Source organism: Rattus norvegicus, chromosome 3, assembly GCF_021556685.1.
Source record: "Rattus norvegicus strain SHRSP/BbbUtx chromosome 3, alternate assembly SHRSP_T2T, whole genome shotgun sequence".
Classification (NCBI taxonomy): Eukaryota; Metazoa; Chordata; class Mammalia; order Rodentia; family Muridae; genus Rattus; species Rattus norvegicus.
The window spans coordinates 13,338,839-13,366,312 of record NC_141536.1 but is presented as its reverse complement, the minus strand read 5'-3'; the positions used below and the strand labels follow the sequence as shown (position 1 = coordinate 13,366,312).

General features: G+C 48.0%; 1 protein-coding gene across 1 annotated transcript in view; it reads right to left on the bottom strand.

Moving 5' to 3' along the window:
- Gpr107 (G protein-coupled receptor 107) overlaps positions 1–27,474 on the bottom strand; it is a 61,253-nt gene that overhangs the window by 30,670 nt on the left and 3,109 nt on the right. The window contains 9 exon segments of the mRNA NM_001107828.1: positions 336–411; positions 5,558–5,691; positions 6,095–6,205; positions 7,097–7,153; positions 9,009–9,046; positions 11,691–11,830; positions 14,897–14,979; positions 15,567–15,617; positions 16,223–16,345. Of these exon segments, the coding sequence (NP_001101298.1) occupies positions 336–411; positions 5,558–5,691; positions 6,095–6,205; positions 7,097–7,153; positions 9,009–9,046; positions 11,691–11,830; positions 14,897–14,979; positions 15,567–15,617; positions 16,223–16,345 (813 nt within the window).

Sequence of the window (27,474 nt, the reverse complement as noted above, 5' to 3'; positions counted from 1 at the left end):
CTCCAGTTGACAGAAACAAGGTGGGGGGGATGTTTGATAGGCATAGAACACCTATGATCCCAGCATTCAGGGGGCTGAGCCAGCAGGACCACACAGTTCAAGGTTAGCCTTGGCTACAGCATGAGACTGTCTCAACAACAACAAAATAATAAGAGCCAGTGTTCTGGAAAGACTGTGTCCTATAAGTAGGATGTGAGGCTGAGCTCACAGGCCATGGCCAGCTCTCTGGTACAAAGGGGCCTTCATCTCCCACCTGTTCCCTGCTTCTAACTTATTTCCCCAACCAAATATGCACAGACATCACTTCATAAATGACCCCAAATGCTAATACATACTGCATGGAACACCAAGGAGAGAGACTTGGTGAAAGGAAGGGCCGCCATCAACCAGTGAATTTTAAATACATCATTCCTATAAAAAGAGAGAAGAAAGAATTAAAAGACTCCTCTTCCCCAAAGGCAGCCATAGTATCTGGTCTCCCTTCCTTCCTTCCTTCTTTCCTTCCTTCCTTCCTTCCTTCCTTCCTTCCTTCCTTCCCTCCTTCCTTCCTTTCTGAGACAGGCTCTCTCTACATAGCCCTGGCTGTCCTGGAACTCACTATGGAGACCATGCTGGCCTTGAACTCACAGAGCTCTACCTGCCTCTGCCTCCTGAGTGCTGGGTCAGAAGTGTGTACACCACACCTGGCTCCATCAGGTAAATTCTAAGCAAGCAACAAGTACAATCTGAACAAACCACAAACTTGAACTCATTTTTTTTTCTTTTTAATACAAAGCAGTTTTTGTCCATAGGAATGAGTGTGTAGTGGTTTGAATGAGAATGGCTCCCATAAGCATGAATAGATAAATGCTTGGTTTGCAGTCAGTGGAACTATTTAGAAAGGATTAGTAGGTGTGTGTGCCCTTGTTAGAGGACTCCCAGCTGGCTCTTTGCTCTGCACTTGTGGATCAAGATGTGAGCTTTCAGCTACTGCTTGGGTACAGTACATGCCTGATGCTCTCATGTTCCCCACCATGTTGGTCATGGACTCACTCTCTGAAACCGGAAGCCTCAATCTCTTGTATAAGTTACCTTGGTCATGGCATCTTATCACAGCAATAGAAAAGGAACTAAGACAGAGCCCTACAACATTTCCAGCACACAGTTTAATGCAGTAAGAGTTACGCACTGCAGACAGGTGTGATGTCTGCTTAGGCATACTAAGAACATCTACACAGCGACCAACTTCCTCCCTGGAAACCACACTGAATCAGCCACACAGGCATAAGGGCAGTCCCGGAGACAACATAAAATCCCAGTGAAGACAGAATGAGATAGATCTGAGGATGTCTGAGCCCCACATAGAAGGCCTGGGAGCCGGCTGTGGTGAGGAGAAATGCTGGTGTCATGCCCTTACCACTCCAGTGGATAAAGCACCACACTCATCCCCTCTCACAGGCTCTGGGCCACCCTTGAACGCCAGGCATTAGATTCTTCCATGTCTACCCCAACTCCTACAGGAAGGCTGCCTTAGAGACAAATAAACCTCTTTTTCTTTTTTTTCTTTTGGTTCTTTTTTTCGGAGCTGGGGACCGAACCCAGGGTCTTGCGCTTCCTAGGCAAGTGCTCTACCACTGAGCTAAATCCCCAACCCCAACAAATAAACCTCTTAAAGTACACAAAGACCTGACCAAGAGCCCAGGACATGTGCACACCCTCACACATCAGGATGTTGGGATACCACAGTAGTAAGCACATGAACTAGGAGCAGAGGACCAAGGGGAGTGAGACAATGCAACAGAGAGGCAAGCGCAGAAGGAAGACCCAGACACGCATGGACGGTTGACAGAAGAGAAAGTGAGTCCAACTTGGGGGGAAAGGGCAAACTATTTAGTGACTGCGGTGGCAAAAATCACCAGGAACCTACACATAGAAGAAAGGAAAGCAGCCGGGCAGAGGTGGCGCACACCTTTAATCCCAGCACTTGGGAGGCAGAGGCGGGTGGAGAGGGCCTCTTGTGCAATGTATGGAAGCATCACCTGTCAATAAAATGCTGTTTGCCTATTAGCAGGAAACGGGGAGGTGGAAGGTCCGGTACAGAGGGAGGAATTCTGGGTTAGTCAGGTGTGGGTGTGTGGGGGGCAGAGGGAAAGGCACTTAGCATGAAACTGAGGAGATGTAACCAACCACGCGGCAGGACTTACAATACAAGAAACGGGTAATAAGTTATGAGCCAGTTGGGGAACAAGCCAAAGTTACTGGCCTAGGCATTTATTCATGAAATATTAAGTCTCAGTGTCATTTCATGAACTTGGGTATGGGTGGAAAAGCCAGAGGTTGCAGGCAGGTGGATCTCTGAGTTTGAGGCCAGCCTGGTCTACAGAGTAAATTCCAGGACAGCCAGGGCTACACAGAGAAAGCTTGTCTTGAAAAACCAACCCCACACCCCAAAAAAAGAAAGAAAGAAAAAGAGGAGGGGGGAGAGGAGGAGGAAGAAGAGAAGGAGGAAGAGGAGAGTAAAGCTGGACTCACTGTCTACTTGATTCCAGAGGAGCCCAGCTGTGAATGAAACACACCTTGTGACCTGGAATCACAAAGGGCCCCTCGGACCCAAGAATCAAGGCCCCAAAGATGAAATTAGATAGTGGGGCTACAGTGAAAACCTTCATTCAACCACACACTCACTGCTGACAAGCCTAGTGCCTATAATGACTGGAGATCAGACTTGCATGTGTGGCCAGACGGGGAACTAACTTAGAACAGAGACGTTTGTTCATGCAAAGCAGCTAGACAATGAGAAAACCCAAATGCAAGCAACGCAGGCCTGCAATGAGAGTCCCCAGCAGGGACACGGAGATGACCGGCGACCCAGCAGTTTACACACACCAAGAGGTCAGCTGTCCTGAGAGGACGGTGACAGAGTTCAGCAACCAGGCAGAAGTGGAACATGGTGCTCTGATAGCACTCAGCGGAATTCCAAAGGACGGGTCCCCAGAGATGTCAGGAGGTAGAAGACAAGGCTGCTCCAGCACTCTGGAGTAGCAGGGAGACTGCGGCAACCTACATGCACTCCTGTCTCTAAGGACTGCAGGAGGGACTCGTGAGGACGGACCCATGGAACACGGAGGTGTAGTAAAATCAACCATCTGAATGCAGACTCAGGAGCACAGCCAATGGAAAAGGTGTCACTAGTATATTTTTTTTTTCTAAACAGGGTTTCCCTGTGTAGCCCTGGCTGTCCTCACTATGCAGATCAGGCTGGCCTCAAACTCACAGAGATCCACCTGTTTCTGCCTCTTGAGTGCTGGGATTAAATGTGTGTGCCACTACTGGTCAGTGTCACTGATTTTAAACAGTTGAATCTGCAGACAACACTTTCTATACATTTAAAACACACACAAAACAAACAAACAAACAAAAAAACTCAGCATACCACAGACATTACTTACAAGAGCATACAAATGTCCCAAACTATATATTCAGGATATGGGGGTGACTTTCCGTGGTGGTGGAGTGGGCGAGGGAAAGGAAGTAGTGGGGGTGGTCAGTTGAGAGAGGCACACCGGGCTGCTGGCTTATCTCCTGGGTACTTTCCTGTTCTGTGACTCTTCACTGAAGGTCAAAAAGGAAGTCAAGGCCAGAGCAGTCTGCTACTGAATGGCACTGGCTTTACCCAGAATACGACACTGCCCACTGTGAAAGGCCACTCACATCCTGGCCAGTTTGACTTTGGTCCTCAATTAAGCACCCATGCTGGAACAATGAAAGGCTCCGAAGTCATGGCAACCTGGCCTTCACTGATTTGGTCCTGATGACCTTCATCTCTGAAATGGCACAGCTCCGCCTCAGCAAGCCTAGGAGAGCAGCCAACCTACAAGCAGTGAAACTCACCAGCTGCCTCTCGCCCTGCCAGCCCCACGCGGTTTGCTCACACTCTGGGGTCATGGCGTGGCATGGCTGAAAGGAGAGACAAGCACCAGCAGGCAGCCCTGGCCTCCAGCCCCAGGTCAATCAGGTAACTGTCCATCTTTCACATCACTTTCTGGGCCTTAGGACATTTATGTGACAAAGATGTCTCATTCGTCTCGGTCTTAGCAAGTGTCCTAAGCACGCCCCGCAGCCTTGGGGTCCACGTCTACCAGCATTTGCTGGCTGTTACATGCAATGCCTTAAATTGCATCTTTTTGGATATGTACACATCCACACACAGTTAAAAACATAACTGGCACAAAATACATCAGCCCCACTTAGCCACCATCTCAGCCAAGCGGCCGAGACAATGACACTGCCACTGCTGAGTAAGGAAATAAACACCAGGGAGAGTGGCAAGTGAGCGGTCCCCAAGTTCTCAGCTGCACAGCACCCTGGTGCGAAGACACAGCCGAGGGAGCATGTGAGAGGCTCGGCAGAAGAAGGGAGATTATTACTGCTCCAATGGTAAGGCTGAGGAACGAGGCAAGTGAGAGGAGGCAGACAGGAAGTCAGAGGTTAAGTGTGACTGGGGGAGAGCCATAGTCCAGTGCAGGTCAGAGGACAACTTGCTGGAGTCAAGAAGTCCTACCATGTGGAACCGGGGCACTGAGCTCAGGTCATGAGGCGAGGCAGCAAGTGCTTTTACCCATTAAATGATCTTGCCAGCATGAACATTCTTTTAAAAAGGCCCATATCCAAGACTCTGGGTGTCCATTAAAATGCAATCAAGACACCAAGGGATTCAGCTTCTGCTCCTGTGGGAAAGGTGTCTGGGGTACTTAATTATCATGTGAGTTTGGGTAACATTGTTTTGCACACGCAAGTCTAAAGGTCTTTTAATATAAAAATGTTTGACACTATTTTGTTCTAAGATTTCTGGGCAGGGAGACAGAATGCAAACCTATGCAGACAGTTCCCTCGACAACAGAGAAGAGTCAGAGCCTCAGGGTTTGGGGGCAAGGGCTCTGATGAAAGGCAGATGGATTCCAAGTGGGTTTTTCCCAGGGTCAAGCTCCTGGCAGCCAACAGAGAGGAAAGTCCAGGGAGGCTTTCGGCTGATGCTTCTGCTTCAGAGCTGAAGGCTTTAAGCTTCCACTCCAGCAACGACTAACATCATCACTAACTCCTTCCAAAAATGTGCATCTCCTAAAAAGTGTCACCTACCATGCTCTGTGCAAAGCCCGGGGTTCCAGCGTCTTTGCAAGGCCACACTGTGTTTTAGTTGTTCGTGTGTTTACTCTAACATCTGGATCTGCTTTCTAAACAAAACACTAAGAGTGAGCCAAAAGCACAGCAGCAGGCAGTGAGAACCTCTCACACTAGAGGCCCCTGCCTAGCCTCCAGGTCTCAGGGAAGGCCTAGCCTCCAGGTCTCAGGGAAGGCCTAGCCTCCAGGTCTCAGGGAAGGCCTAGCCTCCAGGTCTCAGGGAAGGCCTAGCCTCCAGGTCTCAGGGAAGGCCTAGCCTCCAGGTCTCAGGGAAGGCCTAGCCTCCAGGTCTCAGGGAAGGCTCCCTGGAAGAGAGCAGGGCTGTTCAATGCCATCTCCTCTAGGAGTAAAACCCAGGAGGATGAAATCCTGCAGCTCTCCACGCACTCTGAACCCTTACCTTCGTTTACGAAGGATGTGAATCCACACGGTCCCAGACAGGAAGAACAACAAGGCCATGGAAACGTATAACTTGGGGAGAGGGATTTCCCCTGCAGACAGGTAGCTGTCAGGATTCTTCTCGGTGATATCAATCTGAAACCAACACAATGTGCATCCTTACAAACAGACTGTCTAGTCAGGAGCACGTTCACAGCTGTCTCACTTCTTGAGAGCATGTGCGCCGCCCGTAACAAGCGGGTTGCTACTGTCTGAGCTGGAAGACATGGCCTGCCCAGCTCTTGCTCTCTTCTTCCCGAGTCTCTGTAGGAGCACCCTGCCCACTGCAGGGTACTGACTGGCCCCACTTCCTCACAGCAGCGGTTCACAGACCCTCAACGGCGATGGGTGCTCTCGGGATGCACAAAGCCCTGCTGCTTGCTAGCACCAGAACCAAAGCAAAATGAGACAGGAAACCTCCCGGTGTCCACCCTGGTGTTTTGGAGAAGCAGACGTCTCACACCGACAGCATCCTTGTGGGTGTCCCCTGGGTACTCACATTTAGGCTGAATGAGACCTGCTCACCAGACCTCAGCTTGCTGCTTGGGCACTTGTGGAAGTAAAGGCTGTAGAGGCCTTCCTGGTCACTGGTGCTGATGTTAAAGAAGAACTGGAAGGAGAAGAAAGAGTCCTCACAGCCTCTGTGGAGCCTCCAGTCGCAGAAATAAGTTAGGGGCCTCAGCACACAGAAGATTAGCTGGACTTGGAACCCCCAGAACAGAGGTCAAACAGGGTGTCCTCATCCTGTGACCCTCTAGAACTTTCCACCAGTGTTGAAACAGAGACATGACTGGTAGATCATGTGGTGATCATCTGTGCCCAGCTGCCCGGTCTCTGTAACTTCACTTCCACCACATCCACCCATCTGAGATGGTTCTGCGAGGTCAGCAGAGACAGCCAAAGGTGAGGCAGCATCTCATTTTCTTTTCTTTTCTTTTCTTTTCTTTTCTTTTCTTTTTTTTTTTTTCCGGAGCTGAGGACTGAACCCAGGGCCTTGCGCTTGCTAGGCAAGCGCTCTACCACTGAGCTAAATCCCCAACCCCTATCTCATTTTCAAGTCAACAAGCAACTTTACTTTCTGAGAAATGGACTCCATCAGCCACTAATTGTCACAGTGGTCCAAAGTCCTATCCACACAGGACCAGTGTGTCACTGTAGGCACGTTACAGCTCAGTGGCTCTTCCGAGTGAACACATGCACAAGTTGCATGGGAAAGCACCATGTGTCACGGTCAGGCTGGCTGGGCAGGGCACCCAAGGCCTCTAAAACTACATCACTCTCAGCTCTCAGCACAGGTCCTTCTGGGTGCAGAACTGTCAGCTTCAGAGACTCATAACTTGGTTAGCAGGCAGAGCTAGCAGCCTAGTGGTGGGAGGGGGAGTGGTCCTGCAGCCCAGGGATCACACACAGTGAGTTACTGTCCCTATAGCCAAGGTGCCAGTAAAGACTCCAGCTTCCACAGGGCAGAGATGGGAATAAACTGCCCCAAGGTGACACATACCTGAAATGAAACTGCCCCATCATTCTTATGAATTGAGAAGAATTTCTCTGCTATAGTCTGAAAAGACACAAGACTCTGTTTCAGGACAACAGTGGCAGAAGACATGCTTAGGAAATCAAAGCTGGGGGTGGGGGTGGAGGCTGAGAGAACACACAATGATTAAGAGCACTGGCTATTTCTGTCCTTGTTCCAATCCCAGAGGATCTAATGCCCTCTTTTGGCCTCTGTGACACTGAATACATATGACACACATGCATACCTGCAGGCAAAAGACCTAAACACTTAAAATAAAAAATTAAAGCTAGGCCTTTAATCCCAGCACTTGGGAGGCAGAGGGCAAACCTGAGTTTGAGGCCAGCCTGGTCTACAGGACAAGTTCTAGGATGGCCAGAGCTACACAGAGAAAGCCTGTGTTGAAAAAAACAAAACAAAACAAACAAACAAACAATTAGTCAGGCTAGAGAGACAACTCGTGGTTAAGAGTGCTCGTGAGTACCCACAGGGTGAGTTACAAACTCTCTCAACAGGATCCCTCCTGGCTAACACGGGCGCAGACACACATGATGTGTAGTCATATATGCAGGGAAACACTCACTGTGCTGGCTAGTTTTACATCAACTTGGTACAAGCTAGAGTCATCTGGAAGGAGGGAAACTCAATTGAGAAAACTCAATTGAGAAAAGCCCCCCAAAAATCTGGCTATACAGCATTCTCTCAATTAGTGATCGATGGGGGAGGGTCCAGCCACTGTGGGTGTTCCCATCCGTGGACTGGTGGCTCTAGGTTCTATAAGACAGCAGGCTGAACAAGCAGTGGGGAGCAAGCCAGCAAGCAGCGCCCTCCATGGCTCTTGCATCAGGCCCTGCCTCCAGGTTCCAGCTCTGCATGAGCTCCTGTCCCGACTTCCTTCAGTGATGGACTGTGATGTAGAAATGTGAGCCCACTGGGTTCGGTCCCCAGCTCCGGGGAAAAAAAAAAAAAGAAAGAAAGAAATGTGAGCCCAATGAACCCTTTCCTCCCCAGCCGGCTTTTGGTCATGGTGTTTCTTTACAGCAACAGTATCCCTAACCAGGGCGCTCAGACACATAAAACTAAGGTAAAGCTAACTACAAAACAAAGCAAACCCACCAAATCTTCCCAAGCACTGCTGACCTTCAAGCGCTCTCTGACAAGGCCACTCACTGTCTTTCCAGAGAGGTCTGAGGTCCCGTCTCAGAGAAGGTGGCTCCCTTCCCATTTCCTTCCTCAGCTTCCTTCCTTCTTAGCTACTCTATGACCCCCTCCCTGGTCTTCCTGGGAGCACATATCCGCTCTACAGCTTCTGCAGGACAAAGGATGCTGCCCTGGGCAGAGCCAAACATCCCATCTACACTTTGCTTCTGACTCAAACAGGAGCGCTGCCATCTGCAAAGTGATTAATACCAAGCCCTGGGAAGATGCCAGCTTCAAGCACATGGGAGTGGGAGAAACTCCGGTGGTTATCTGAACGAAGGCAACAGGTTTGTTTTTTTGTTTCTAGAAAGCTCCCTAAAGCTGCCATCTACTAGAGCGACTGTTCCTTGGGCACAGGATGACAAAGGGGCAGGAGAAATTTGTGAGGTGATGAATACATCTGCCATCTTGATGGACAGGTCAATGTATCTAACTGTTCCTATAGGCACGAGTAGTTTACTGTCAGCCAATCACACCTTCACAAAAAACTGTTAGAAGGAAGGAAACCAACAAGTGAGCAAAGCCAGTCCTGGTGTGTGCACCTGCAATCCTAGTTTCTGAGGCAGAGGCAGGAGGCAGTTCCAAATAGTTTCAGTGTGTTGATGCTGTCTCTCCAAACACGAGCGTGTGTCATACATACATACATGCAAGCACACATACACACTCAGAGAAGTTGAGCAGGAGGGAGGTCTGTGCTTACCTTTGAATCCACTGTACTTCGTTGAGCCTTGGAACCATCTAGAAGCACAAACATTGAGAGGTATCACTGCCTTGCTCAGCTCACACACGTACAGTGCAGGATCATTTGACAGAGCTGCAGCTCATCTAATAACCCATCATGAAAACAAATCTCATGGCCTCCACCTCCTCAGATCCCCAGAGATAATTACTGTGCCACAGAAAAGGCAAATCAAGTGGCATGCATACTACACATGCTTCTGCGCCAATCGCAGCAGAACCTCCAGGAAAGCCAACCTGTGTAAACCATGTGAATGGCAGAGAGGCCACTTGGAGTCTTGCAGGGGCATTTTAACAAGCATCTAACGGATGAGGTGTACTTGGAAAGCTCAGTGGAGCTGCGCTCTCTGTGTGGTGCTGGGATGACACCGCACTACTGTGCATGGTAAACAGACTCATCACTGAGCTGCCCCACCAGGTTGCACTTGCTGACAAGTCTTGCTGCTAAAGTCTCCTTTTTGCTGCTATTGTTTTTTCAGGGTAAACCCCAACAGCAGTGTATTAATATTACTAATCAAGAGAAATTACATAATTATGTTTTAATGTTAAAAAGCTTTCTAGTAGATGGCTAGGGAAGGATTAGATGTTCAAGGTCATCCTCAGGGGCTGGAGAGATGGCTCAGTGATTAAGAGCACTGACTGCTCTTCCAGAGGTCCTGAGTTCAATTCCCAGCAACCACATGGTGGCTCACAACCATCTATAATGAGATCTGGGGTCATCTTCTGGCCTGCAGGCACACATGCAGACAGAAAGCTGCATGATGTATACATAATAAATAAATAAATATTAAAAAAAAAAAAAGGTCATCCTTAGCTACATAGAGAACGCAAGGTTAGCTATGAGTTCAATTCCCAGCAACCACACGGTGGCTCACAACCATCTGTGATGAGATCTGGCACCCCCTTCTGGTACCAGATAGCTTTTTCATGTAACAGAGTGGGCACTGCCTGGCTGCCCTGAGGACACTTTTCTGGGAAGGCGATTGAACTCTGCTGCAGGACAAGGGTGCTTGGTGAACACAAAGGGTTAGGACGAGCAGAGCCAGAGCAGGCACAGAACAGCACTCTGCACTCTAGTCCTTTCCTCTGGCTCCTGATGTGCACCACCTTTCAACAAATCCCAGGAAAAGTAAACAACAACGGAAGTGGTGAATGACCTCCTGAGAACACACACAGGTCACTAATGGGACCAACAGTTAATACAGCACACGGATGTCTGCAGAGAGCCTCAGGAACAGCAGTCTGAGAACCACAGTGAGTGTGGCCCAGGTTCTGAGGGGCAGGCCAGGAAGCAGGAGCGCAAGGCCTGGTCACACAAACCCCTATCCCAAAACATTAGAAAAGGAAAAACAAAATCCAACATAGTCTCTTCTGCCTTTTCTTGGTCATTTATACAGTCGCTATCTTCAGACACACCAGAAGAGGGCATCAGACCCCATTACAGGTGATAGGGGGCCACCATGTGATTGCTGGGAATTGAACTCAGGACCTCTGGAAGAGCAGTCAGTGCTCTTAGCCACTGAGCCATCCCTCCAGCCCACCTGCCTTTTCATTTTAGCATTTCCCTCCAAGCTTGGTCTCTCTTTGCTGCATAGGCCTTACCTTGACTGGGCACAAATGCTCTTCCTGCCTCAGCCCCCCAAGTTCTAGGACTGTAGACATGCACAGTGCCCAGCACGTTAGGCAAACAAACCAACACCCACTATTCCAGCATCAGCTGTTACGTTTCGCCTGCATTCTGGTGGGTGCAGACCAGCCACCTCATCTGATGTGGAGAGTCAATACCCTCTGAGCCAGAGATCCCAGTTCCACTAACTATCTCAAAGCCGGTAGAACACATACAATAACTTTCCATTTTAAAAAGACTCATCTTAAGGCTGGAGAGATGGCTCAGAGGTTAAGAGCACTGACAGCTCTACCAGAGGTCCTGAGTTCAATTCCCAGCAACCACATGGTGGCTCTCAGCCATCTGTACAGAGATCTGATGACCTCTTCTGACACACAGGCATGCACGTAAATAAATCTTTTTAAAAAGACTCATCTTTATTTGTGTGTGTGTGTGTGTGTGTGTGTGTGTGTGTGTGTGTGTGTGTGTGCGTGCGCGCATGCACATGCCTTGTGTATGGGTGCCTGTGGAGGCCAGAAGGGCTTTGGATCCCTTGGAACTGGGGTTACAGGTTTCATGAACCACCTGATGTAGGTGTTGAAACTAGGGTCCTCTGGAGGGCAAGCAAGCTTTCTTAACTGCTGAGCCATTTCTCCAGTCCCTACACAAAAGGATTTCTATAAATAACTAAGTCCAATGCCACAATACCGGGACAAGCCTGGAGATGACAATGTATCTATCACTTCAGGGAGAAGGCTGAACATGTGTCAGAATCACTTCCTAGGACAGTGGGATGGAATAAAAGGAAACCAATGGACATGCACAGATTGTACACCTGACTAAAGCTATGAGGCAACAATGTTCTTGACTGAGGAAATAAGGCCAACCAGGGACAGTTACCAATTGCTAAGCCAGGACAGAGGAGGCTCTTTTCTCTCTTCCTTCCACATGCTTCCTGTGTGGCCTAGGGCACAGTGCTCAGACAGTACAGACCAGGCTGCAGTTCTTGAAAAGAAAATCTCTACAAAGCAGGCTCACCAGGGGTTCTCTGCACCTTGCTGTCTTTGGGGTTGGAGCTGACAGCAGGCTCCTGGCTCCGACTCGGGACTTTCTCATCCTTGCTGAAGACAATCTCGGGTAACTGCTTGCCAGCTTCTGGTGGGGATCTGACCTTGACTCTATCCATGGAAGACAGAAAGGAGAGTTCAGAGCAGCGCTCCCGCCTTCACTAAACACTGCTGTAGGCCCAGTTCAAACTGTCTTTTTGTTTGTTTGTTTTCAAGACAGGGTTTCTCTGTGTAACCCTGGCTGTCCTAAAACTAGCTCTGTAGACCACGACAGCCTCAAGTTCAAGAGATCTGCCTGCCTCTGTCTCCCAGCTGCTAGGATTAAAGGCATGTGCCACCATGCCCAGCTGAACCTAGCGCCTTGTGCCATCCCTGCCACATTAGAGATGTAGATTCTGCCATCCACACCCTGTGCTGCAGCTGAGGTGCAGAAAGGGTAAAACATCGGCACAGGACAGGAGAGACCGTGCAGTGTCAAAGGGCTTGCCTAGCCTGCACATGGCCCAGATCCTGGCCCCAGCCCTGAAACCCCAAGCTAGGAAGCAGCCGAGTGAGGAGCCTGACGGTCTCTCTCTAAACCAGGATAGTAGCAAATACATAATTATGCTGTTCACACATCCCTTAAGGATTATTAATGTGCTCAGAACATTGGTGAAGAGAAACAGAAGACACAGCTTCTATAGTACAGGGGAAGTCCAGGGACACTACTAATTACTGACCTAAAAGCTATTTCCTCCTTCTCTCTGTTTCAACAATTAATGTGTGTTTGTGGTGCGCATGCAAGCTTAGGTGCACTCTATGCATACAGGGTCTTGCGAAGGCTTCCAACCCCCTAGAGCTGAAGTGGTTATAGGTGGTACTGAGAACCACACTTGGGTCCTCTGCAAGACTAATGAGTGCTCTTAATGACCAAGCCATCTATCCACCACCCTGTCTTTTTTTCTTTTATAAGACAGAGTCTCACTATGTAACCCTAGCCTGGAACTTGCCATGGAACAAAGCTAGCCTCAAACTCAAAGAGATCTGCTGTCTTCTGCTTCCTGAGTGCTGCAATTAAAGATATGTGTCACTGGGGCTGGAGAGGTGGCTCAGTGGTTAAGAGCACTGACTGCTCTACCAGAGGTCCTGAGTTCAATTCCCAGCAACCACATGGTGGCTCACAACCATCTGTAATGAGATCTGATGCCCTCTTCTGTGTATCTGAAGACAATGTACTCACAAATATAAAATAAATGAATTTTTAAAAATTTAAAAAGATTTGTATCACCATACCTATCCTTTTTCCTTTTTAACAGTCAGGCCATCCACTCATGCCTGACCTAGGCCAGTACAACAGTAAACCTGTTTGTGGGATGTGTTCGATTCCTCCTTGCTTTGGCTGGCTATGAGAGAAGCAGAGCTGGTGACAGCTGGGACACTGCCTGAGAGGTGGACACTGAGGGTGGGGGAGCAGAGGTGAAAGGCATAAGGTCCCTAGCTAGTCCCTAATGTGAGCGAGCTGCCACTCAGCTGCCCTTTCCTGAGCCTGCTTGCCACCTAGGGCCTCCAGGTGGGAAGTCAATCCCGGGCTCATTCCTTTTTCCAGACTCAGTCTCCTCTTCTTCTCCGCCCATTGACAAACACACCGTAACCTAGAGACCAGCAGCCTTCCTGACAGATGAAAGCAGAGGTAACCAGGGGTGGGTGTCTTAGCGAAGCTCAGAGCGGTTCTATGACAAAGAGCTTTGCTTCCTCTTTCTGCTTCTGACATGCGCATCTCAAACCGGCCACTCTGAGCGGCTAGCAGTTGGGGCTGACAACAACCTGGGCACAGTATTCTTAGCTGGTAACCTTTCAAGGCTCCCTCAGGAATTACACACAGGGTCAGAGAGCTAGATCATTAGGGAAAGCACTGTCTAAGCCTGACAACCCACTTCAAGTCCAGAAGCCTAGAAAGTGGAAGAAGAGACCTGATCCCATAAGCTGGGATGGCTGGGCATGGAGATGCTCCAATAATGCAGACCGGAATCTAATCCTAAACCCATGTGTAGAAGTGGGCGTAGTGTTATGAGCCCCAGTGCTTGGAGGTGGAGACATGAGACTCCTGAAGTCTACTGGACAGCTAATCTAGGTAAATCAGCAGATTCAGGCTCAGTGAGAGACTCTTCATCAAGAAAAGAAGGTAGTACCCTGGCCATGGTGGTGCACACCCTTTTCTTTTGTTTCTCTGTGTTGCCCTTGGTGTTCTGAAACTCACTCTGTAGACCAAGCTGGCCTCGAACTCACAGAGGTCTGCCCGCCTCTGCCTCCTGAGTGAGTGCTGGGACTAATGGGTTAATTAAAGGTGTGCACGTCTTTAATCCCAGCGTTGTGGTGGCAGTCAGGAAGATCTCTGAGTTCAAAGCCAGGTGCATCTACACAATGAGATCCTGCTCAAAGGGGTGGGAGGATGGGGTGCGAGTGAGGAAGATACCCAGCATCATCTTCTGCCGCACCCCCACATGAAACCCAGGCAGTGGCCAGATGGAAATGTACCTAACTTGAAAACACAAAATTCCCTAATTCATCTAAGCTCCCATGTGCTTTTTTAAAAGGACTGAGTTGTCAGTCTCCTCACCAGTGACCTTTTTTTTTTAAGTGGATAAAAAAAAAAGGTCTTCAACCTGTGCTCTGTAGTGGCTATCCAAGGACAATCTCAAAGAAGAAAGACAAGAACTGTGAGGCAGGAAAGGGCACTGAGCCCTGGAGTTGCACAGCCTCTGGCAGAAGCCGCCTGGATCCTGTGAGGTTTCTTACCTGCCTCCTCTAATGTGTTCCCCAGTGGTCACCTCGGGTGCTAATACAGCGCTCATCTCCATGCTCCTCCACAGGCTGTTCTTCTCCTGCAGATGTAGACTCCCTTCCTGCTCTCATTCATCTGGAAAAGCTGACTCACGGCAAGGCTGCCCACCTAAGGCTGACCTGAAACCGCCCTTCTATGGCGTGGTGTGCGAACCCCCTCTTCCTTTCCTATGCTGTGCGGCAGTCATTTGGACTGTACTTTGTCTGCCTTCCTCCCAGGCACGCTCTGTCTCCCTGCACATGGACCTCATGTCCAGCACTCAGTATAGGACATGCACATAGCAGATATGTGCACATCAGCTGCAGCTAGTACGCTCACGGCAGAGGGTGAGCAGAGAGAACTCTGGAATTACTTACCCACTTCCGGAGATGTCTAAGATGAGCAGAGTGACAGAAGACATGGACTTTTTTTTTAAAATACAGTAATTCACATCTTCATCCTGCCAAAGGAAGAGCAAGTGTGTGTGTTTTCACGTTCACCATGGATGGCCAAGGCAGATGGCAGCTCGGGCTCCTTCCAACAGAGCCTAGGGCTTCAGCAGCACCACCTTAGAACAGGACTGTGGGCCGAAGGGCGTCCTGAGCCCCAGTGAGGGCACCAGTTAGACTGTGACCTAAGACTGACTGGGCCCCAATCCTAGCACCTCTAAAGTAGAGGCAGGAACTCTCTTCAGTGTATTCTGGGATGGTCGAGGTTGCAAAGTGTGGTGGCGGCTCATGCCTGTAACCTAGAACTTGGGAGACCGAGGCAGGAGGACTGCTCTAAGTTTGAGAGCACCCTGGACTACAGAATGAAACCCTGTCTTCACTACTGTCCCTTTAAAAGGAGGCGGGGGCTGGAAAGAAGCCTCAGTTGTCAAGAGCACTTACCAAGTTCTTGCAGAGATCCTGATTCTCAGCATCCACGATCACAACTGTCACTCAGTTCCAGGGGATCCTCTGGTGGCACCAGGCAAGCATGCAGTGTGCTGACACACATGCAGGCAAAATACCGACACACAGAAATTGTTTTTAAAAGGCAACTTACCAGGTAAGAAGAAAAGCCATCATTCTTGGTCCGATCAAGACTGAAGCCAATCTGAGGGCAACAGAGAAGAAAGACTAAGTCCCTCACGCCGCTGTCCTCTGTCCTTGCCTTTCTTACTCAAAGAGCAAAATTAAGTTAAATACAAACAAACACAGAGAGCACAGTGCAGTCGACCTGGCTTCTCATTTTTCTTATGCACTCTCTCACAAGAAGGAAACAGCTGCTCACGGAAAATCACTAACCACATATGTATTCAAGAACTACAGGATTGGAGATGGCTCGGTGGTTAAGAGTCCTGGCTGCTATGCTCTCCTAGAAGTCCTGAGTTCAAGTCCTAGCAACAACATGCTGGCTCACAGCTATCTGTAATGGGATCCAATTGCAGGTGTATATGCAGATAAATCACTCACATGCATAACATACATAAACTTTTAAAAAAAAGGTCACAACCTAAGGTTGGGATGTGGCCCTGTGGTAGAACATTTACCTACATGAGAAAGGCCCTGGGTTCCACCCCAGCACTGCACAGACCTTAGAGGTATCAGAGTAAAGCTGATCCTGGAGCGTACTTTGGTACTACCAACACTGAATTTTCTCCACAGGCAAGGAGGGAGAAGGCTGACGGAGTAACCCCTGACCCACAGGAAGACACTTGCCTCAGTGTCTTTGTCCTTGACTCCCTCAGGCTCGTTCACAGAGAGGCTGCTGATGTTGACCACCATGTACCCGTCCTTGAAGAAGCCGAAGGTGTTGAGATGGACTTTGTGCCGCACGTCATCCTACAGAGATTGGGGTTGATCTCTCATCAGTCAGCCTGTTTATGCTTGAAGGCTAGCTAGCTATGTGCCCAGTTTCATACTGGCCGGTCTAAGTTCCCATAGGTGCAGAGACAGACCCAGTTGATACAAGTTACCCTTCAAATGCTGAAAAAGGACTCCCATAGATGTCAAAGCCCTGCAGAGGGCAACTGTGGACTCACTCATTTCAGCACACTTGTATGGGCTCTGGGGCAAACTGGTCAGGGTCAAGTTGACATGGGAATTCCACAGCAAGATGAACCATGATTTAATCACCCTTCATTCTTCCTGAAGGAACTGTGCCTGGCATTTGGTAGGCACTTAAAACTTTATAGAGGGGCTGGAGAGATGGCTCAGTGGTTAAGAGCACTGGCTGCTCTTCCAGGGGTCCTGAGTTCAATTCCCAGCAACCACATGGTGGCTCACAACCATCTGTAATGAGATCTGGTGCCCTCTTCTGGTGTGTCTGAAGACAGATACAGTGTACTTATATATAATTAATAAATAAATCTTAAAAAAAAATACTTTATAGAGGAGGCCAAGTCACATGGTGCACACCTTTAATCCCCACCCAGGAGGCAGAAGCAAGAGTTCAAGGCCAGTCTGGTCTACACAGAGTTCCTGGCCAGCCAGGGGTACAAAGTAAGACCCTGTTTAGGAGGCTCATAATCATCTGTAACTCCAGGGGATCCTTTGCTTCTGGCCTCTGTGGGTACCTGCATTCATATGCACACACCTACACGCCAATACATGCACCTACGCATAATTAAGAATAACTTAAAAGTTTAAAGTTGTAAAAGAAAACAGTTCTGGCGGAGGAGGGGAGTGGTGAAGTAAGTACAGATGCCCTGCTGTCCTCAGCTCCTCCCAGACGTCTCACCTGAACCTAAATGACAGCAAGCACGATGGGCCTTCAGGCCAGCAGCTAATGCAGAGGCACCCCAGGAAGGAAGTCAAGTGGAGACAGACTACTGAGCATGGGGAAATCTTGGGCTCTGCTAAAACCACAGCCCACAGGGACATATGCCCACCCCTGCCTGCCTCCATGTCCCAATCTCAAGCAGGACCACACATTCCAGGATCAGGACGAGATATCAGCAAAGCCTTCTAACACTGAGTGCTACCAGGTTTGTCCTAACGTTTGACATTACTGGGGATTTCATGGGCTGTGTCTGTGACAGGTGGCTCTTTACCCATAAAGCTGTAGTTAGCTACCCAGACACAGAGGCTGTCAATGCGACCTTCTGAGGGTTTGGTATAAGCTCCATCCACAAGGCCAAGACACAATGCACTGGAATGCTGCCACCAGGAGGGTTTATTTCCTGGCTGACGCTGGCTCTCCCTCCCAACTAGGTCTCAGGGTTGGAGCACTGGCCCTCAGCAATGGTCTAACCAAAGCTCTCTCTCCAGACTCCTGCAATATTTCAGAATGGCACTGGCTCCCCCACTCCCCCCATTACCCTGTGGTTTCGACTCCCTCTTCCCTTTTTTGGTCCTCTGGGAAGTTCTCTTAGTGCAGAGTTCAGTTAGGCATTTGGAGTATGTGTGCTAACTCTCACTTGCCAGTGACAGAGGCTGAGGCAAACCCAGAGTCCCACAGAGGAGCAGTCTGCAGAACTGAGGGCTGCGAAGGACAGCACAAGCAGAGGAAGGACTGCCCTTGAGGTGCACAGGAGAGAGGCTATAAGAGACCCCAGCTGAGCGCTAGCAGGGCTGAGAGAGCAGGGAAATCCCATAACCTACTCACACCACCTCAGGGAGTATCAACACACACACACACACATACATACACACACACATACACACACACACACACACACACACACACACACACACACACACCAGGATTTGGAGGGGACAGTCAGAAGGGTGACTGCTTCTAAGAGAAGGGTACTTTCCAGGCACTTGAGGGAAAGCAAAGCTTCAGAAAATTCTGAAAGCACTAATAATGGTTTCCTGCTGGCTACACTGTGTTTACATTGTGGAAATAAATCGAGTTGTACATTACGTTCAGCATGTATGGAAATTTTACTTTGTTCTTATATTTTGTTTATTTACCTGTGTGTATACATGCACAGATCACAGTACAAAGAGAAAGTCAGAAGACAGCTTGTAGGAGTCCAGTCTCTCTTTCCAGCATGTAGAGCCCAGGGGTTGAACTCAGGTCATCTGGCTTTCACTGCTGAGCCATCTCACTGGCCCCAAATTTAAATCTTAAGGGTATGCTGCTTCTACTCTGTCCAACATGTAGGAGGTTTACAGCAGACGTAGTGGTGCACCCCACTTGTGGAAGGCAGAGGCAGGTAGATTTCTTTGAGTTCAAGGCCAGCCTGATCTAAATAGTGGCAGAACAGCTGAGAGCCCATCTCTAAACAAACAAAGCCTCAGAGGCTCCATGAGGAGCACCGGACACCTGACAGGGCAGCACACACTGCAGCACACCCCCTCCCTGCACTTGGCAGGAGCTCAAGAGGATGAGAGGTTGGGAGGGGGCACAGCACCCCTGCCTTTCCTCCCTGCTACTCTCCTGGAAATGGCAGCAAAGCTCCCTGCACACTGTGCAGTACAGGGAGGGGAGGCGGGGACAGAGAGGGTCTGCCAGAGCATCCCAAGGCTGACCCTGGCAGACGCCAGCAACGGAGAGCACACACTTGCCACCTCCTTGGCATTGGACCCAGCAGAGCTCTGAGGAGCTCTCTGCAACCGTGCCTTGCCGCCCTACAACTCTACAAGGCAGGTGCTATTCTGCTTAGGCTACAGAAGAAGGAACAGGCCCAGACAGGTAAGAGCTGGCTTGGATGGCAGGAGAAGCCGACCCAGCCCAGGCGGGAGCGCCACACCTGGGCTCTTACTCACTGCACTCCTTTCACAAGCAAATAAACAGCATGGCTTCTATCTTGCTTTGAACTGGTCTGCGTTACACAGGAGTTGAAAGTGCCAGGGCTTGTCCCTGCTTACACACGCCTCAGCCAATGAGGGGAACAAATCCTGGCGCACACCACTTCATCAGGTCTCAGGGACACGAAATACTGTATTGGACACGGATGCAGCTCAGAGGACAGCGTTGCTGGGAGTGTGTGAATGAGCCACTAGGTTGGGTCCTAAGCACTTCAAAAGTACGTTAATGAGCGGAATACACAAGCACACCGAGATACCCACACAAGGTCAACATTAAGCGTGTGCTCTCGCCTGGCTCTCCTCTCACCTGGCTCTCCTCTCACCTGGCTCTCCTCGCGGGGCTCTGCCAACAATCTAAGCAGTGGGCCAGCCCTAGTTTGATGATGTTCCACCTTGTTTGTTTTTGTTTTCTTTGAAATAGGCTCTCACTGAGGCCCACACTGACTTTCAACCTCTCTTCAGCCTTGCAGATCCACTGCTGGGATCAGCAACGTGAGCCACCACCCCAAGTCTGGACACAGTCATCAGAGAGAAAGGGCAGCCCCTGGTCCTGGAGTGTGTAGCGTTGTTCTGAAATGCTTGCTCTCACTTTCAATCATCTGTTTCATGAAACTGGGATCTGTTTTATCAACACCCAGGTGTTCTGGGGGCAGCCTTCAATCCCAGCATTGGAGAGGCAGAGGCAAGGGCCACGGAATCTCTGATTCACCTTGTCACGAATAAATAAATACATAAATAAGGACCTTCAAGATGGCTCAGTGGGTAGAGCACTTGTTGCCTGCTAAGCTAGATACCCTGAGATCAACTTCCAGGACCCACACAGTGAAAGAGAGAACCAGCTCCCACCTGCGTTCACAATGCATATGTGCCTCACCCCCACGTTAGATAAATAAAAAACTTTTAAATGATAAATACATAAAGCCATATATGTCAATACACACCCGTAATCCCAGCACTAGGAAGGCTGAGGCAAAAGGATTACAAGCTGAAGGGCCATCCTGGGCTATACAGAACATTTTATTCTTTAATCCCAGTGCTAGGAAGGCAAAGGCAGGTGGGTCTCTTCAAGTTCAAGGCCAGCCTGGTCTCCATAGAGAATTCTAGGCTAACCAGAGCTATAAAGTAAGACCTTGTCCCCCTCCACCAAAAAAATTTTTAATATATTTTATGTAGACTGTATTACAGAGAGACAGACAGAAGTGAATTCTTACTAAAGTAAGTTGACCTAAAAATTCAGGTTTACCGAAATAAAATAAAACACCTTAAAAGACAACAGAAAGCTGATAAACATCTGACATCCGGAACCTCACCAAGAGTCAGTTTAAATAAGATAGCGGCGTTTACCACTGGGCTGGCCGAAGCCAGGTTGAGGTCATACAGTGCCAGGAAGCATGTGGACAACAGGACACTCAATCTGTTGTGGCAATCAGTCAAAGGAGGAAAGTTCTGCTTCCCCACAGGGCCCGGCTTCAGGTAACTATACTCGAGCTTCTCCAAATCACATTGAAGGAAAGAGTGTCAGTGACAGAGTAAGTCCTTTGTGTCTCTCTGGAACTCCACTCTCATCCTACATTCCTTTCCTCAGGAAACAGCTAGGTCCTCTTTTAGTCTTTTGGTTTTTTAAAGATTTACTTATTTATTTATTTCATATATGTGGGTTTACTGTCGCTGTCTTCAGACGCACCAGAAGAGGACATCAGATCCCATTATAGATGGTTGTGAGCCACCATGTGGTTGCTGGGAATTGAACTCAGGACCTCTGGAAGAGCAGTCAATGCTCTTAACCACCGAGCCATCTCTCCAGTCTCCTCTTTTAGTTTTTAACTTATATCAGTAAGCAAGAAATAGTGGCTCTGAAAGCTTGAGGTAGGAGGACTGCCATGAGTTCAAAGCCAGCTTCAACTAGATAAATGTCAAGCTCTCCTGGGCTACAAGAATGTGACCATATATCCAGAAGAAGAGAAAAGCAAACAAAAAATATCTCCAGTATATATATATATATATGTATATATATGTATGTATATATGTATATATAATCTTTAAAAAAGAAAAAAGAAAAAATATATATATTAAATCTTTAAAAAAAGAAAAAGAAATGTATATTTATATATATATAAATCTTTAAAAAAAGAAAAAAGAAAAAAATCTCTCTTGAGTTGAGGGTGTAGCTCGGTTGTTTGCATGCACAAGGCTCTGGTTTCTCCCAGCACTGCAGAAACCAACCACAGTACACAACTAAAATCACATGTCTGGGGAGGTAGACACAAGATCAGAAGTTCAAGGCCATTCTCAGCTATTTAACGAGATGGAGGTCAGCCTGAGACGAATTAAACCGTCTCAAAAACAGCAACCTCAGTCCCTGGCCAGGCTCAGTGACACCTGCCTATAATTTCAGCTACCTGCCAGGCAGGCTATGTCAGAGGGTAGCAAGTTAGAGGCTAGCCTGGGCAGAAGGCTGCTTGGAAGGAAGAAAAGAAGGAAAGACCCACAAGTCCAACCGTGAATAGCACATAGTAACAGTTTTAAAATCTGGCTAAATCAATAATGTTTTACATAGATCTGCAACTTCCACTTTCAGCAACAATGTATCCTTCATAGACTCTGTGTGGATACATTTTCCTGCTCTTGCTTCTAGTCCATCTGCCCAAACATCATCACAGCTCTACACACACACACACACACACACACACACACACACACACACACACACACACACACACACTCTCTCTCTCTCTCTCTCTCTCTCTCTCTCTCATACAGCCATTTCTGAGGCTCTACTGTAACCACACTATCTGGGTGGGCCCCTGCCTCTTTTTTACACGCACCGTCTGTGCTGGCTTCTAGGTTGTATTAATCTAGCAGTGAAACTTCAGAGCTTACTAGAAACTGCAACTCTTGCCTCCAAAGTCCAGGAGAGTCCTGTTCCTTCTATCCACAACAACCAGGATGCTATACTTCAAGGGTCCCAGTCACAGGAAAAAAAAAAAAAAAAAAAAAAAAAAAAAAAAAAAAAGGGCTGGAGAGATGGCTCAGTGGTTAAGAGCCCTGACTGCTCTTCCAGAGGTCCTGAGTTCAATTCCCAGCAACCACATGGTGGCTCACAACCATCTGTAAAGAGATCTGATACCCTCTTCTGGTGTGTCTGAAGACAGCTACAGTGTACTTATATATAATAAATGAAAAAAATCTTTATTAAAAAAAAAATCAAGCTGCTGGTGACTCAGTTTACATTTTCTGAATGTCTGTTTGTGCGCCTTGTCTGTTAGCTAGCTGCTTCTTTTTTATTAGGTATCTTTGTTTATATATTTTGTGTTTATTCCTATTAGATTTTTTAAGAAAGACTTCTTAAGGTTTATTTTTATCATTTACTGTGTCTGTCTGTCTATTTGCATACATGTATGCCCATAAAGATGCCCTTGGAGGCAGAAAAGAATGCCCTGGAGTTGGAGTTGGGAACCAACCATCCATCCCTTGTCCCATCCCTCCAGACTGAAGTCCGTGATACACTGCGGCAGCTTACTTTCTTTCCAGCACCACTGCGACTGTCTAGCATTAGTAGGAGGAGCGTGTGGGCATGATGTGGTCAGAAGACAATCCATGCCACTCATCCCACCTTTACAAGAGCTCCAGGGATTGCACTCAGGCCAGCTCGTTGCATAGCAAGGGTGGTGGTGCCTGCTGAACCATCTTACCACCCTGAGAGCTCACCTTTGACCTTATGCTGCAGAGCTCTCTTCCAGTCTTTAATTTTTTTTAAATTGTGTCATACAAGCTGTCATATATAAGTTCTTGTTTTTAAATATTGAAGAAAGCCTGTCAATCATTCTTGCTAGTAGTTATTTAACATACATGCTTGTATGTGTGTGTCTGCATGCAGCAAGCAGAGGACCTCAGGCTACAAACTCATGAACACCTCCTCCTTCTTTGAAATAAGGACCCTCACTGCTTGGAACTTACAGAGTAGGCTAGACTGACTGGTGAGAGTCCTGGGGTCCTCCTATCTCTGCTTCCCCATTGGGATTACAATGAATGCTGGCATGCTTGACATTTTTTGCATGGGTCCTAGGGGCTGAAATTCAGGTCCTCGAGCTTGTAAGTCAAACACATTACCATCTGCACCTCTGACCCAGCCCTCCAGGTAGTACTTTAAATAAAATTTTTTGTTTTTAATTCTTGGGGCTGAAAAGAGATGCCCGAGTAGTGAAGAGTGCTATTCGGCAACCACGAGGACTGGGGTTCGGATCCACATAACGATCCTCAAAACACCTGTGACCTCAGCTCCGAGGCGACTAGAAGACAGCTAGGTCTGCTGATTTCCAACCCTGAAGACACAAAGTCCAGGTTCAGAGGGCCTGTCTCAAAGGAATGGGTGATAGCGATGAAGAAGACAATACCCTAGTCCTGCCTTCAGGCCTGCACTCAGGTACACACACACAAACTGGTTACTGTCAGGCAATCCTTGAATCAGGTTATAGAACACTCATGGAGATTTCTTCCCTAAGCATTAGTCTACATACCATACATTTCTGTGTAAAGTCTAAGGTGGGCACCTCGAAGTGCTGACTGCTTAGGAGCAGTATCTCCTAACCCCGTTACTCTATGACCCACACCTGCACAGGTCACACTCCCAGCTCCCTGTGTTGACCATCCCCTCCTGTCACATGGCTTCAGGCTGGGATTCTGAGGAAGGTGCAGGCCCTCCCTCCTTGTATGTATTCTGTTGGCTACATCAGAGCTACTGGTGATCTCCGTGAGAGGGCAGAATGTACAAAGGAAGCCCCGAAGAGCGAAGAATGTCATTGAAGCTCCAAGTAATGGGTCTGAGGGAAACTTCATCCAGCTGCATACCTCTGCAAGAAGGGCAAGGACGGCAACTCTGGGGAGAGAGAGCTGGCTCGCCAATGAGCATGTGCATCCCTCTCAGGGAGAACTGGTGAACTTTACCCACCATGAAATTCTGTATTAGCTAGTCTTCTGTTGCTATGATATTATCATAGCCAAGGCAATTTACAAAGGAAGCTCATGGTTCCAGGGGGATAAGAGTCTGGGATGGCAGAGTGGGGGCATGGCAGGGGACTGGAACAGGGGGCTAAGGGCTCATATCTTAAACCTCCAGCATGAAACAGATGACAGTGAGCTAGAAATGGTGGGAGCCTTTTAGCTCTCAAAGCTGGTCTCACACCTCTTCTAGCAAAGCCACATCACCCGAGCCTCCTCAAACAGTACCACTAACTGAGAACCAAGAAATCAAATGCCCAAGACCGTGGAGGAAGTTTCTAATTCAAATTATCACAGACGGTAAGATCCAGTTTTTAAGAAAGTCACTCTAGGGCTGGAGAGATGGCTCAGCAGTTAAGAGCACTGTCTGCTCTTTCAAAGGTCCTGAGTTCAATTCCCAACAAACACATAACCATCTACCCTGGGATCTGATGCCCTTTTCTGGCATGCAGGTATACAGGCACCTGTATATACATACATACATACATACATACATACATACATACATACATACATACTGTAAATCACTCCAGTGAGCTAAATAAAATTTAAAACTCTCTGAGCTAGAAAAATTCTGGACACCAGTTTAAAGACTAACTGGTCCAGGAGCAATTAAAGTAGACCACAGGAAGCAGTAATAGTGGTAATAACACATTAGAAGACAGGGCAGTGGGAGCTATTTAATGTACTCTTCAGAACTTCGTGACTTGATGAAATGACAGATCTCTAGCTTGAGAAATGAGCAAGCCAGTTGTCCAGTCACAAAGAAAGCCAAAGTGGGAGGAAGGGGGATGGGGTGGGGTGTGTGTGTGTTTGAGGAGGACAGCCCAACTCTAACACAGAAGGCAGGCAATGAGAGCATTTGAACAGACAGATTCTGCCACCTTACGCCAACACACCCAACTGTTTCCGTGAGAGGTAAAGAAGACAGATGGGGCAACCTGTGCTTGGAATCTTATAATTGGGAGGTAGAGGCATGAGATCAAGAGTTCAAAGACAAGCCAGGTTTTACTGTGCATACCTTTAATCCCGGCACCTTGAAGGAGGCAGAGGAAGGCAAATTTCTGTGAGTTTGAGACCAGCCTGGTCTTTACAGTGAGTTATAAAACATTGAGGGATATTACACAGAGAAATCCTGCCTCAGAAAAACCACTTTAAAAAAAGAGTGCAAAGACAATCTTATGTGAGGAACCAGGGCTTTGGATATGCCAAGCACATGTGGCACTACTGAGTTACACATCCAGATCCTGGTTTGATTTGGCTTGATTTTTACAATGCTGGGGACTGAACTCAGGGCTTTATGCATGCTAGTGTTCCATTATGAAGCTACATCTCCAGGCCCTATTTTATCACTGATTTTGTTACAAGCTAATTTCACATTAAGAATTCTAATTTGCTGGGCGTTAGACCCCAGCACTTGCACTCAGAGGCAGAGGCAGAGGCAGGCATATCTGAGTATGAGGCCAGCCTGGTCTTCAGAGAGAATTCCAGGGCAGCCACCAGGGCTACAGAGAAACTCTGTTTAAAACAAAAAACAAAAGAAAAAACAAAACAAAAAAAACCCAACAACAACAACAACAAAAGAATTCTAATTTCTAGTCTCTCTCTCTTTTATATGATTTTTATGTATATGGCTATTTTTTTGCCTGCATGTATGCCTATGCATCCCATGCATACCTGGTGTCCGCAAAGGCTAGAAAAGGGCATTGGATCCTCTGGAACTAGAATTACAGAATTGTGGGTTGCCATGTAGATGCTAAAACTCAAACCCAGGTCCTTTGGAAGAGTAGCCAGTACTCTTAACTGCTGAACCATCTCTCTAGCCCTCGAGTGTCTCTTTAAAAAAAAAAAAGGCCCTATCCAGGGATGATGGCCATAATCCCATAATCCCTGCTGTCCAGGCATGAAGGCCATAATTCCAGCACTCAGGAGACTAAGGCAGGAGAACAGTGAATGAAAGTCCAAACCAGGCTGTCTAAGGAGATCCTGACTCACAGAGGGTAGGGAAAGGGAAGAGAGAAGGAAACCCAGACTCTGTGGGGCACATTAGCAAGGCTGAAAGAGTGCACTCTATTGCCTGAATGCAGCCACCTTCCACAGCAGACCTACCTGACTGCTCACAGCATGAGTCTGCCAGCTCTGATCAAAACAGTGATCAGATCCAAAACCAAGCAGGAAGCACCTTTCAGCACTGCAGTCATCGCTCCACTAGAAAAGAACACTACCATTGCTTACCATCTGCCGGGCACAGGAGACCCTACTCTCAGAAGATTAATATTCAAAGTCTTGCTCACTGCACATACACAATCACAGGTAGAATGGAGGCAACGTCTGACACTTTCTAAAACCAGAGAGAATGTGGATCTGACTTGATTTGATGCTAAGGATTTGTGTGCATGGGGCACACACCTGTAATCCTAGCCCTGGGAAGACTGAGGCAGGAAAACAGAGGCCAGCAGGACTAGGCACTTCTAATGGCTTCTGAGTTGTTTTCAGTGTTTTACATGTTCAAGGGATGTACTGAGTACTTTTCAGATGGGCAACAGGATAACTTTGATTGTCTCTAAATATAGAGTGACAATGACAAATCCTGCCAACTCTGTGGGGGAAGGGAACCCTCATACATTGCTAGTAGTACATAAAATAGCCACTTTGGAAAATACACTGTGGCACTTTTTTAGAATTAAGTACAACCCTCCCGTCCGGTCCGGCAATTCCACTCCAGTCCTGGGTGTCACCCAAGTTTCACAGACTAGCACATGAATGATGTTGGTAGGACATAGTCATAATAAAAAAACAACAGGGGTTGGGGATTTAGCTCAGTGGTAGAGCGCTTGCCTGGGAAGCACAAGGCCCTGGGTTCGGTCCCCAGCTCCGAAAAAAAGAACCAAAAAAAAAAAAAAAAACAAAACAAAACAAAACAAAACAAAAAAAAAAAAAAAACAACAGAAACGGGCATGGGGCCTGAACCTGTACCTAGAACTAGGAAGACTGAGGCAGGAAAACAGAGGCCAGCAGGACCAGGCAGAAGGGCACCCGCAGAGTGCACTGATATTCAAGAACAACTGACTGGGTTAAGGACAGGGCTCAGTGGGAAAGAGTTTGCCATACAAGCAGGAGGCCCCAGGACCCACAGAAAGCCAGAGGGGATGGCACTTCTTCTAATTTCAGCGTGCATGTCTATGAGAGGCAGAGACAGGAGAATTCCCAGAAAC